This window comes from Salvelinus sp. IW2-2015, linkage group LG19 (assembly GCF_002910315.2).
Source record: "Salvelinus sp. IW2-2015 linkage group LG19, ASM291031v2, whole genome shotgun sequence".
NCBI lineage: Eukaryota > Metazoa > Chordata > Actinopteri > Salmoniformes > Salmonidae > Salvelinus > Salvelinus sp. IW2-2015.
This window is the reverse complement of record NC_036859.1, coordinates 9,392,663-9,406,759: the sequence shown is the minus strand read 5'-3', so window position 1 is coordinate 9,406,759 and position 14,097 is coordinate 9,392,663. Positions and strand designations below refer to the sequence as shown.

Here is a 14,097-nt window from a genome sequence, read left to right as displayed (position 1 = left end):
CAGCTGCTGCTGCTCCAATACAGTATGAGGTGAGATGGTGAACTGACGTGGGCAGTCAGTCATTCATTCTGTACTATGAGTCTATCAAATCAAATTGTATTAGTATTATGCGCCGAATACAACAGGTGTAGTGAAATGCTTACAGTGAATCCTTAGAGTGAAATGCTGACTTACAAGCCCCTAACCAACAATGCAGTTTTAAAAAGTACAAATAAGAATAAGAAATAAAAGGAACAAGTAATTAAAGAGCAGAGGTTAAATATCAATAGCTAGACTATATACAGGGGGTACCGGTACAGAGTCAATTTGGAGACTATATACAGGGGGTACCGATACAGAGTCAATTTGGAGACTATATACAGGGGGTACCGATACAGAGTCAATTTGGAGACTATATACAGGGGGTACCGGTACAGAGTCAATTTGGAGACTATATACAGGGGGTACCGGTACAGAGTCAATGTACGGGGGCACCGGTTAGTCGATGAAATTGATGTACATGTAGGTAGAGTTATTAAAGTGACAATGCATAGATGATAACAGAGTGTGTGGGGGGGCCCTTCCTCTGACACCGCCTGGTATAGAGGTCCTGGATGGCAGGAAGCTTGTCCCCAGTTATGTACTGGGCTGTACGCACTACCCTCTGTAGTGCCTTGTGGTTGGAGGCCAAGCAGTTGCTATACCAGAAAGTGATGCAACCAGTCAGGATGCTCTCGATGGTGCAGCTGTAGAACCTTTTGAGGATCTGAGGACCCATGCTAAATCTTTTCAGTCTCCTGAGGGGGAATAGGTTTTGTAGTGCCGTCTTCACGATTGTCTTGGTGTGCTTGGACCGTGATAGTTTGTTAGTGATGTGGACACCAGGGAACTTGAAGCTCTCAACCTGCTCCACTACAGCCCCTTCAATAAGAATGGGGGCGTGCTCTGTCTTCCTTTTCCTGTAGTCCACAATCATCTTCTTTGTCTTGATCACGTTGAGGGAGAGGTTGTTGTCCTGGCACCACACGGCCAGGTCTCTGACCTCCTCCCTATAGGCTGTCTCCTCGTTGTTTGTGATCAGGCCTACCACTGTTGTGGCATCGGAAAACTTGATGATGGTGTTGGAGTCGTGCCTGGCCGTGCAGTCAAATAAAATAAAATGTATTTATATAGCCTGTACATCAGCTACGGTCCCGTGTGGCTCAGTTGGTAGAGCATGGCGCTTGCAACGCCAGGGTTGTGGGTTCAATTCCCACGGGGGGACCAGGATGAATATGTATGAACTTTCCAATTTGTAAGTCGCTCTGGATAAGAGCGTCTGCTAAAATGACTTAAATGTAAAATGTAAATGATATCTCAAAGTGCTGTACAGAAACCCAGCCTAAAACCCCAAACAGCAAAAAATGCAGGTGTAGAAGCACGGTGGCTAGGAAAAACTCCAACACAGTCATGAGTGAACAGGGAGTACAGGAGGGGGCTGAGCACGCACCCCTGATGGGCCCCTGTGTTGAGGATCAGCGTGGCGGATGTGTTGTTACCTACCCTTAAAAAACATACACTATCATAAAACATAAACTACGGCGAATAAACTATAAACTATCAAAATAAAGAAAGTCGCACACTCCATGTATAAACTCCCAGCAATTTAATGTGTTTTTACCAACGTTTCGGCATCACTGTGCGTTCCTCAGGGTGATGTCATGAATACTTGAACCAGGTTATGTAGACAAACAGTGCATCATGGAATATTGTACATCATATTAAATATATTACTCTATTGTTATCATATAGAAACATCATGGAATATTGTACATCATATTAGCATCAACATACATTATTGTTTTATTCAATTTCACATAAGGATATTTCATATTTTCAAGTTCAGAAGTCAGAACCCATCACCTGCTATGTAAAAGAGACAGAAGAATGCACAATGGTCAATGCTATCCGGGTTCCTTGGGACATCCCTATCCTAAACCCTAACACCTACCGTAACCATTTTAAATGTTAACTTCAACGGGCTAGGGACGTCCCTCTATCTCTTTACATTGCTTATGCATATTTGGTGTCCAGACTATGTCAAAGGCCCATCCTGTTAGATCTGAACCTAATGCAGCTTGGAGTGATCGGATGACAGAAGTCACATTTAGGTGCCAGGTGTAACTGAGGCTGTAGATGCTCCATATCCATTACTTTGAGTGTTTTATATAATATGACTAAATGTGTTTCTGTGTTGCAGGGGCAGTCAAGAAATGGAACAGCAAGACCACAGAACATGACATAAGCAGAGCTGTGGGAGACCACCTCAAGCCCCTGGTAGAGCCGGGGGCAGTGTTTACCACTCCACCACGCCTTCAGTAGGCTGGAAAAGTGATACTGTTTTTCATACTAAGAGGGACCAAGAGTCTGTCGATTGGTCAGTCATTGGGTTAATTTGTTGAAATCAAATCAAGCTTTATTTATACAGCACATTTCAGACATGGATGCAACACAATGGCTTCACAGGAGAAAACAATGAAAATAAACAGAAATATTTCATACACAAAAATAACAGGATAAAAAAAACAGAAGATTAACAACTGAAAGACCAATGAGCATTCTAAGGAAATGCCATTGATTAAAACACTAATTGGATACAATATCCAACCCAAAATATAAGCTTGTTTTTTAGGAGGGGTTCTCAAAAACACTATGGGGGTGTCCACTGAAAGTTGACTAGTAACAACAACTGGGACCTAAAAGACACCAACCATGAGACCCACTAAATCTGCCCAAGAAGAGGCAAACAAAAGAAAAACCCACACCAAACAGGAAGTAAACCAAAAAGGTGGAGCAACTAAAGGTGTTGACTCTCCACATCTATCAAGACAACTGGAGCACTGGGCCAGACACTCTTAAATAGAACCTGGACCAGCTCAGGTGAAACACCTTCCCACTAACGAGATGGACAAGCCAGCACAGGTGTAACACATACTGACTAACGAGGTGACACCAATCAGTGCGCCCTACGTGCTAAAGTCCAACCTCAAAACATAAATGGAAAAACCAAAGCCTGTAACACCTTCTCCCTTAAGACAACAAATATATCCTATATTTTATAAGTTTGCTCACCACCAACAGAAAACTTCCATTTCACATTATAATCAACTACAATTCTTCACCTTCCACAATATAAACATGGTGTCTCCTGGCTATCAACAATTAAAAACAAGAAAAAACACATTTCTAAATAATAATATACAATCGTATCTTTTCTCCTTTTTCTTTCTATAGAATCCTAAAACTCACTAGCTTCTAGAACTCTCGTCTTCCTAAAACTCACTAGCTTCTAGAACTCGTGTCTTCCTAAAACTCACTAGCTTCTAGAACTCTCATCTTCCTAAAACTCACTAGCTTCTAGAACTAGCTCCTTAATATCCGTAGTAACTTTCCACCTCACTGCAGAGCTTCTCTCTCTTTTCAGAGTTCACTAGATAGTCATGTTGTTGGATCGGGGCCCAGTCTCCAATGTCATGCTCTAGTACATTTGGGTTGGCACATCTGAGAATGAACCCTGATATTCTAAAAGCAGGGCAACAATGTCAATATAATTGTACCAAAAATTGTAAGTTGGTTGCATGAATAATTATGATTACTAAATGTTACATGAAATGTAAATATGAAATATTTGATTGCATAGTCTTATTTTCAAAGTCTTCAATTACATTGTGCTAGGTGGGATAGCCCAATGTCAAAACACAGTTTTAATGTGTCCAAATCAATAACCAATATGCAGAAACAGTTTGGGATGAATTTAAAACCTAAACATAAAATGTGCTATATACACAAACATCTGCCACAATAATCATATTACTTGTATTTTTAAAACAAGCACCTTATAAACTGCACAAGTACCAGAAACGCTGTTGTTTTGACAAGAAGCAATAAATCACTGATATCAATTAGGGGGAAAATCAGGTTGTACGTGCTGTTGAAACTAACACAACAAAAAAAAACACATGGAAATGGGAGATATMTTTTACCTCACTGGTTAGAGGACAACCTGCAGAAGACAGTCAGCTATATTTTGGAGTGATGCATTTAAATGTAGGGGTTGCTAAACAAAGGAACGCAACACTTATTTGTCATCACTCATTGATATCATATTGAAATCAATTGTGCCGAGAGGAGGGAGATGAGGTTGCACGTCCTGTTAAAACTAACACAGCAAAAACCACACGGAATCTGGGAAAAATGTGTACATCACTGGTTAGAAGACAATTTGTAGAAAACAACTAGCTACATTTTGAAGTGTTTTATTTTGATTCAAGTGGGTCACCAACGTGATAAGTGTAACAACTCTTTTTGTGTTAGTCACTTTTTGTTAAATCTCATAAATAGTACTCTTTCAATTCAGAGCCTGCATTTTTCCCCTGAGGCTAAAATCAATAGAATACTCCTTCTACAATGTGTTAACATTCTTTCATTGATATCATGAAACAACTCCTTCATGTATTTTCTGATGTTTAATCAGAGATCTTATATCAGAGTATTTCAGAGTATTTCTTCCCCCATTGAGCACAGCTATAAGGTTTCTCTCCTGTGTGTGTTCTCTGGTGTATAGTGAGATAGCTAGATGTAGAAAAACTCTTCCTACATTGTTCACAGCTATAAGGTTTCTCTCCTGTGTGTGTTCTCTGGTGTGTCTTCAGACAGCCAGATGTACCAAAACTCTTTCCACATTGATCACAGCCATAAGATTTCTCTCCTGTGTGTGTCCGCTGGTGTACTATCAGGCTGTTTAGCTGAGTAAAACTCTTCCCACATTGATTACAGCTATATGGTTTCTCTCATGTGTGTGCTCTCTGGTGTATAGCGAGATGTAGAAAAACTCTTCCCACATTGAGTACAGCTATATGGTTTCTCTCCTGTGTATGTCTCTGGTGTATAGTGAGAACGCTAGATGTAGAAAAACTCTTCCCACATTGATCACAGCTATAAGGTTTCTCTCCTGTGTGTGTTCTCTGGTGTAATATCAGGCTGTCTGGCTGAGTGAAACGCTTCCCACATTGAGTACAGCTATATGGTTTCTCTCCTGTGTGTGTTCTCTGGTGTATAGTTAGATAGGTAGATGTAGTAAAACTTTTCCCACAATGATCACAGCTATAAGGTTTCTTTCCATTGTGTATTCTCTGGTGTGATTTCAGGGTTTGTAGCCGAGTAAAACTCTTCCCACATTGATCACAGCCAAAAGGTTTCTCTCCTGTGTGAATTCTCAGGTGTATTTTAAGTTCTGATGAAGATTTGCAACTTTTCCCACAGTGAGAGCAGTGGTGACATTTCTTCCCTGTGGGTCTCTGCTGGTGTTTCTTGAGGAGTTCTGATCTGGAGAGACTTTTCTCTGCCTCGTCCGCATCATGATGTTGTTGAGGCTCCACAGAGGATCCACGATATTCCCGTCTCTCACCTGTGTGCATGACAAAGTCAGACAGATGGTTAAAAGCCCACAACAGCAGAAATCCACTGTTTATTTAAGGTAAAAGGTGATGCCCAGAGCATACCCATGAAGTTGTACAACAATTGATGCCTGTTAAATTATTTGACAATTAAGACAGTCAAGTTAGCGACAAGTCATATTTTGTCTTGTTTCCACATTAGTGGTAACCAGAAATAAGTTATTAAAGTTGTTGAAATCCTAAGCAGTGTGCCAGATTACTTTTGGTCTCCAATATAGGCCACTTATCTGTGTTTGCTAAAATTGCAGCACGAGGGCGATGCACACACAATTTGGTTGCAGAAGCTCCTCCCTGCTAATGAGGAAACCGCTAGTTATGGATGTAGTATATCTGGTTGTAGAAACTCCTCCCTGCTAATGAGGCAACCGCTAGTTATGGATCTAGTATATCTAGTAATGACGAAACCACTAGTTATGGATGTAGTATATCTGGTAATGAGGAAACCACTAGTTATGGATGTAGTATATCTGGTAATGAGGAAACCACTAGTTATGGATTTAGTATATCTGGTCATGTGGAAACCACTAGTTATGGATGTAGTATATCTGCCTGGAGCAAAAATGGTGAGCAAAGATTTTAGTTTTTCGCAATGTTTTCAGAATGTGAATGTTGGAAAACTCAGGGGAGCAACATCCAATTCCAGGTTGCTTATGAGTGCATTTCACACTACTTTGGATTATAATTGTAAGGCTCGTTTGAATGTCCTGCTTAATATAATGTTTGTGTCATCATCGTAAATCAACCGCTTTGTACTTCAACCAGTAAAATTCTCTTTGGCTAGCTTTTCCATCAGCCTGACAATGAGGGTTTTCTAAACTGTTTGCCAAATTGACCTAACAACAACATAGACCTACTGTAGGACCCATAACTTCACCTAACAATAACATAGACCAAGGATTATAAAATCATTTAACTTTTCAGGTGAAACATGGAAACTAAAATGTCTTTCTCATGACACTTCATCACCAGATAATTTTGTGAATAATCCCACTAGGCTACTCTGTAATGGGTTGTCATTCTAAATGTCCTGAATTTAGGAAAATAGCTCTTTGTGTTGTACAATAGCCTATCCATCAAGGAACAGTTCTCTACACATTATGACCAAAGTAGGGATGTTGGATCCAACGTGGAGCACAGCATAACTGTCTTTACCAGAGTAATGAATGAAGAAGCACTTTGGTAGTTGTTGCATGTCGTGATGTTTGTCATGTGACTGGCATTCAGAAAATGATTTCCTGGATCAGCTGATGATAGTTGAACATGTGACTGTAACTAAATTGCTACAGTATTAAGAATTATGTGTAATTATTGAAGAACCACTTTAACGTTTTAGGGATAGGGGGCAGCATTTTCACTTTTGGATGAATAGCGTGCCCAAACTGAACTGCCTCCTACTCTGTCCCAGATGCTAATATATTCATATTATTATTACTATTGGATAGCAAACACTGAAGTTTCTAAAACTGTTTGAATGATGTCTGTGAGTATAACAGAACTCATATGGCAGACAAAAACCTGAGAAGAAATCCAAACAGAAATCGATTTTCAAACATTTTACAACATACTATTAAATCCACACGTTATGACTATAACTACTGTTCCCTGGAGGGAAACTAGGTACAACATACTATTAACTTCTTATGGCTGCAGGGGCAGTATTGAGTAGCTTGTGGAAAGGTGCCCATTTCAAACGGCCTCGTACTCAATTCTTGCTCGTACAATATGCATATTATTATTACTATTGGATAGAAAACACTCTCAAGTTTCTAAAACCGTTTGAATTATATCTGTGAGTAAAACAGAACTCATTTTGCAGCAAACTTCCTGTCAGAAAGTGAAAAATCTGAAATCGAGGCTCTGTTCCAGGGCCTCCCTATTAGCTGCTTGAAATCTATTAGTATACATGCACTTCATACGCCTTCCACTAGATGTCAATAGGCAGTGAGAGAAGAAATGGAGTGTATAGCTTGATCTGAGGTCAAAAGAGAGGGTCTTGGAAATGACATGACCCCAATTTCCTTGTTCAGGAAGGCGCGGGTAGGACATCAGCATTGGCTTCTGAAAAGCTTACGTATAGAGCGGCTACTATCTCCGGCTTTGATTATTTGATAAATGTGACAATATCATCGTAAAGTATGTTTTTTCAATATAGTTATTCAGATTATTGAAATTTTTCGGGAGTTTTGGCGTGCTCCGTTCTCTGCGTTTGGTGACGATGGACAGCTTCGCGCCACTTTGCTAGTTTTGGTTGCTAATTCAAGAGGGAAAAAGGACATTCGAAAACCAAACAACGATTGTTCTTGGACAAAGGACCCTTGTGCAAGATTCTGATGGAAGCTCAACAAAAGTAGGACCATTTATGATGTTATTTCGTATTTCTGTCGAAAATGTTTAGACGTATATTCCGCTTTCTATTTTGGGCGCTGTCTCGCTATAACGTAAGCTGCATGTCGTACTAAAGTTATTTTAGATTTCTAACACGGCAATTGCATTAAGAACTAGTGTATCTATAATTTGCTGTACAACATGTATTTTTTAGTAAAGTTTATGATTAGTTATTTGGTCAGAATAGGTGAGTTCAGAAATATATCCGGAGATTCTGGAAAATAGTTGCTACGTTTTCACAATGTATAACCACGGATTTCAGCTCTAAATATGCACATTTTCGAACAAACATAAGTGTATTGTATAACCGATGTTATAGGACTGTCATCTGATGAAGTGTTCCAGGTTAGTAAAAATTATATATCTTTGCTGTTTTTTTGCGATCGCTAACTTCTGCTGGTGATAAATGGGTTTGTGTTTTGGCTATTGTGGTAAGCTAATATAATGCTATATTGTGTTTTCGCTGTAAAACACTTAAAGAATCGGAAATATTGGCTGGATTCACAAGATGTTTGTCTTTCATTTGCTGTACACCATGTAGTTTTCATAAATGTTTATGATGAGTATTTAGGTATTTCAATTGGTCTCTGTAATTGTTCTAGCTGCTTCGGTCTATTTGGATTCAGCTGCAATGTAAACTATGATTTATACCTGAAATATGCAAATTTTTCGAACAAAACATAGATTTATTGTATAACATGTTATAAGACTGTCATCTGATGAAGTTGTTTCTTGGTTAGTGACTAATTCTATCTCTATTTGGTTCTGTTTGTTGCAAGCTACCTGTGCTGTGAAAGAAATGTCTGTGCTTTTTTGAATTTGGTGGTGAGCTAAAATAAATATACGTGGTGTTTTTGCTGTAAAACATTTAAAAAATCGGACATGTTGGCTGGATTCACAAGATGTTTATCTTTCATTTGCTGTATTGGACTTGTTAATGTGTGAAAGTTAAATATTTCAAAAAAATATCTTTTGAATTTCGCGCCCTGCACTTGGACTGGCTGTTGTCATATTGAGCCCGACTTAGGGCTTGCAGCCCAAAGAAGTTAAATCCACATGTTATGACTATAACTACTGTTCCCTGAAGGAGGTAAACTAGGTACAACATACTATTAAATCAACATGTTATGACTATAACTACTGTTCCCTGAAGGAGGGAAACTAGGTACAACATATTATTAAATCCTCACGTTATGACTATAACTACTGTTCCCTGAAGGAGGGAAACTAGGTACAACATACTATTAAACCCACGCCTCGCTGGAAGCCCCGCCTTCCACAGGTGATGAGAGTGAGGCTTGGATTTATTCCCTAAATTTAATACGGCTCTTCACCGACCCAGGAAAGGGCGGGGACAAACAGGTGTTGTACCTCGTTTCCCTCCTTCAGGGAAGTGTAATTATAATCAAAGTTAGACTCCCTTTCAGTCAGTCAACTTCGGTACAACATACTATGGGGAAATATAATCATTCTCCAGCCGACCCAAACGGATACTAAATGAAACGGCCCCTGGCAGACCACCCAGACCTGACCCTACAAGATGTGTCAGTTTTGTCAATTTATTCATTGTCTTTAGTTTGAAACCCTCCTGTCAATGTTGAGTAAGGACCTGATTACGCATAAAGTAGGACTAGTCTACCTGGCCTGCACGCAAATGTAGGCCTATAAATGTGCCCATTTGGGGATGTCTGATAGTATTTCTCATTGTCTTAACGCTGCACCAATAATGAGTTGTGGAGCTTCTCAAAGTAATTTTTTCTTCACCTCCAAACAGGAAGTAAACAAAGTCTAATCAAAATCAATTGCGAATGACAATAGTTCCTCAAAGTATTTTCGTAAAATATTTCCAGCTCTCGCCCTTTCGATAACCACTCAGCATAAAAGGTAAAAATGTAATGCTCTGATCCAGTGGAAATGTCATAAAATACATGATTACTTCTTATCCTTTGCACAAATAGACGACAGCTGTGTCTGTCCAGAACTCACTGGAGCAGGAAACTGTGGGCCTAGAATATTTTATACAATGTTGCAAGCTTGCTATCTGAGTTTCCTGACCCAGTTGATAGTTGATACAATGTTTCAAGTTTGTTGTAGACAAGCCATGTGCAGCAAATGTGATTTCTTGGATTTTTATTTTTAATCCGGATATTTTCTACCTGCAGAATGCAATGTTTTTTTTGTTGGCTTTATGTAGGCTATCTTTACATAGTTGGCAATGTCAATAAAAGTTACTTTTAGATTTGTATAATTTTCATTTTGATAGAATGTAGATTAATCACAGACAATCATTTTGAGATACTATTATAAATTAAATGAAACTGTTCCAGTAAAATGTGCATATGAAAATCAGAACTGGCACACAGTTTGGTAGAAATGGTCAGATAAATTGGCACTCCAACTGGAAAAGGTTGCCGACTGCTGGTGTAGTCAATTACTAGTCTATTAGTCTATTACTGAAAACTTTAGGAGCAGAACGGCAGAATTTACGAAGTCCAGCAGCAGATGGGGGGGGGCTCCCTCCGGTCGGGTTATGTTGACGAGCGGCTCCCTCTGGTCAGGTTGTGTTGACGACCGGCTCCCTCTGGTCAGGTTGTGTTGACGACCGGCTCCCTCTGGTCAGGTTGTGTTGACGACCGGCTCCCTCAAGTCAGGTTATAGTGACGACCGGCACCCTTTGGTCAGGTCATGTTGCCGAGCGGCTCCCTCTGGTCAGGTTATTTTGACGACCGGCTCCCTCTGGTCAGGTTATGTTGACGACCGGCTCCCTCTAGTCATTTGTGTGTCTTATATATTTAATCAAACAGCGTGCTTAAAGCATCAGACAAGTTCAGTAAATATAGATTTTATAAAAACACATGGGGTGATTGGTAGAAAGAACAGATGGTTGACCAAGATGTATTTTAGTTGAGGACAGCACTAGAACATGATTTTGGGGCTCCCAGGTGGCGCAGAGGACACTGCATCTCAAGGCTTGAGGCGCCACTACAGACACCCTGGTTCAAATCCGGGCTGTATCACAACCGGCCGTGATTGGGAGTCCCATAGGCGGCGCACAATTGGCACAGCGTCGTCCAGGGTAGGCAGTCATTGTAAATAAGAATTTGTTCTTAACTGACTTGCCTAGTTAAATAATGACTTGCCTAGTTAAATAACGTCTACCGTCTACCTGCTTCTCTACCGATAACATTTCAGACAAATCACATGGCGAAATGGACGGTCAGAAAAGGAAAGGTGGAGCAGAGAGTGAGAGAATAAAAAAAGAGAAAGGCCCTTGCCACAGACGCAGCTAAATGCAAAATAAGCAACATATTCGCCAGTAAGGGACCAGGTCAGTCAAAAACACACACACTGATACACACACACACACCCAGCATGGCTAGCTAAGTAGCCTAGCTAATAACAGTGACACAACGGCCGGTAGGCTAAACAGTTTGCACTTCTTACGTCTTCGTGGAGGAATTATATCATAGCAATGAGTGCAACATAGCGATCATAATATGACATTGAAGGCAATATAGTTCAACTAATAGTAAAACCTAGACTATGGACTTGCCGGCATTCGGTCATGACTCATGCCACATAAGCTGGGGAAAGTGCACATACACTGTACAGCAAAACAGGCTACAGTAACGTAACCATAATACATCCATGAACATAACACAGTAGCCTGTGTGACACGGCACAGGAAATGACTAAGTTCATTAGCGCCATTATTACCAGCATTACAAGTTACAATAATATACAGCTCTGGGTTAAATTAACAGACCTCTCCAAATTAACAGACTACTCCAAATTAACAGACCACTCCAAATGAACAGACCACTCCAAATGAACAGACCACTCCAAATGAACAGACCACTCCAAATTAACAGACTACTCCAAATTAAGAGACCATTCTTAATTTTTCCCAGAGATGTATTAATGTAGCCTACTGCTACACTACTGATAGTATGATAACAGAGTATTTTCTTTGTAAAGCTGTATTAATGTAGCCTACTGATACACTAATGATAGTATGATAATAGAGTCCTTTCTTTGTAAAGGTGGAGAAGGAAGCAGCAGCAGCACTAGAGCTTCAGGTGCTCCTGCAGAACTGGAGATGGTGGTCAGTTCAGAGTCAGACTCAGAGCAGGAACCTTCAGGTGCTCCTGCAGAACTGGAGATGGTGNGAGTCAGACTCAGAGCAGGAACCTTCAGGTGCTCCTGCAGAACTGGAGATGGTGGTCAGTTCAGAGTCAGACTCAGAGCAGGAACCTTCAGGTACAACTTCAGAGCACAAACCTAAACATGGAGGCTATGATGTTAGATTAACATGTGCTTTATTTATGAGATTATCAGTAGGACTGTAATCGGGGGGAGGCATACAATCGATGACTGCACAAGCAATACAAGTTTAAATTGAGGTTATTTACAATGTGAATCTCATTCTTGTCACGCCTGCTCCCACTCTTCCTCTCCAACATTACGCACTCAAGCCACTTTCAGTACACACACCTGCCTTTCCCCGTCACGCGCATCAGCGCTCATTGGACTCACGTGGACTCAATTACTTGTGTAATTTCCTTCCCTATAACTGTCTGTTCCCTGCTTCGGGATTGTTTGTCATATGTCCTTGTTTATCTGTGTGCTGACACTGTTCCTGTCGTGTTCTTTGTCCGTTCCAGAATAAATGTTTGACTCCCCGTACCTGCTTCTCCTGTCCGGCGTCAGTTCTTACAATTCTACAGAGCAACCAGATGTGCAGAGAGAGAGAGAGAGAGAGGTTCAGAGCCCAGTACAGGGAAAATAGGAAGGGACAGTGAAAGCACTGAAAATCCATTTGATTATTTTCCCGTCCTCAGTCCAAGGATTTTGACTTATTTTTTCAGTACCACCCAAAACAAACCCTTCAAAGAGTCATTCCCAATGTATTCCACTCCAAAGATGGCACAAATAGAAAATGGCTGACATACAATGAAGTAACTCACTCCTTGTTCTGCTCAGTATGTCTTGCATTCGCAAAACCTTCAGCCAGTGATAGTGCATTTGTCAAAGGAGGCCTGGAAACATGCCCATCAGAGAGTACAGGAACATGAGAGAAGCAAGACCCATAGAGAAAGTGAAGAAGCCTTTTTCCTCAGAGCCAGCAAAGCAGACATCCGTACCCTTCTGAGTGATAATGTCAGTTCAACGAGACCAGGTCAGAAAGAGGAGACAGGTCACGGAACGTGTGATTGATGTCGTTAAAGTTATTGGTAAATGTGGGCTTAGCTAGAGAGGACACAGACACGAAGCTGCATATAACTTGGAAAACATGGCCGTCAATCACGACAAGTTTCTTGAGCTTATATTGTTGCTAAGCAAATATGATGTCTGCCTACAAGAACATGTTAGTGGAGCATTGAGAAGAGCAAGAAGCAGATGGGAAGTAAAGGAAGAGGGTCCTTGGTAACTATGACGTCCAAAACAACAGTAAATAAAGTCATTGAAGTCATCAGAATGTTGATTCAGCAGACAGTTGCTGTTGAAGTGAGAAAGGCAGGGATGTTCTCAATASGAATGGACACAACACAGGATTTAACATCCAAAGACCAGTGTGCAGTAGTTCTGCGATATGTCACTGATGTTGTCCACCAGAGACTCATTGAGGTCATTGACTGTGAGTCATCGACTGGACAGTACTTTGTGGACCTGGTGAAACAGACCCCTTGAGAAGATGGACATAGATATCAAACAGTGTGTTGGTAATGCAACAGACGGAGCATCAAATATTCAGGGACAATACAGGGGCTTCTCTGCATCGCTCACAGGAGAGTCTCCTAACCAAGTACACATATGTATCAGGGCACAAGGCGAGAACCAGATGCAGACACAGGAGGCAGATGGTTGGACACTTAGATGTTTATTGATCCAAAAAGGGAGTAGCCAAGAGAATGGTCGTGGACAGGCAAAAGGTCAAAACCAGTTCAGAGTCCAGGAGGTACAGAGTGGCAGGCAGGCTTGAGGTCAAGGCAGGCAGAATGGTCAGGCAGGCGGGTACAGAGTCCAAAATACAGGCAAGGGTCAGAACCGGGAGGACTATAAAAAAGAGAATAGAGAAGGCATGGGCACGGGAATAACCACGCTGGTTGACTTGGACATACAAGATGAACTGGCACAGAGAGACAGGAAACACAGGGATAAATACACCTGTTTTCAGCATATGGTTACCTCTCTCTCTCGAGAGATTCGTAACCTCAGCCAAGCATTGTGAAATGGC

At 40.8% G+C, this 14,097-nt stretch overlaps 1 protein-coding gene across 14 annotated transcripts in view; it reads right to left on the bottom strand.

Annotated features, from left to right (window-relative positions):
- LOC112081310 (zinc finger protein 180-like) overlaps window positions 1-14,097 on the bottom strand; it is a 175,522-nt gene that overhangs the window by 23,834 nt on the left and 137,591 nt on the right. For 9 of the 14 annotated variants that reach the window (XM_070449076.1, XM_070449074.1, XM_070449069.1 and 6 more), the window contains one exon: window positions 2,409-3,140. The exons of 4 other annotated variants lie outside the window; for them this stretch is intronic. Coding sequence is in view for 1 of the 10 variants with exons in the window: in XM_070449075.1 (XP_070305176.1) it covers window positions 4,809-5,425 (617 nt within the window). In the remaining 9 variants the exon portion in view is untranslated. Of the gene's footprint in view, window positions 1-2,408; window positions 5,426-14,097 lie in introns of those variants that run through there. One more of the 14 variants, XM_070449075.1, reaches the window with a different exon arrangement.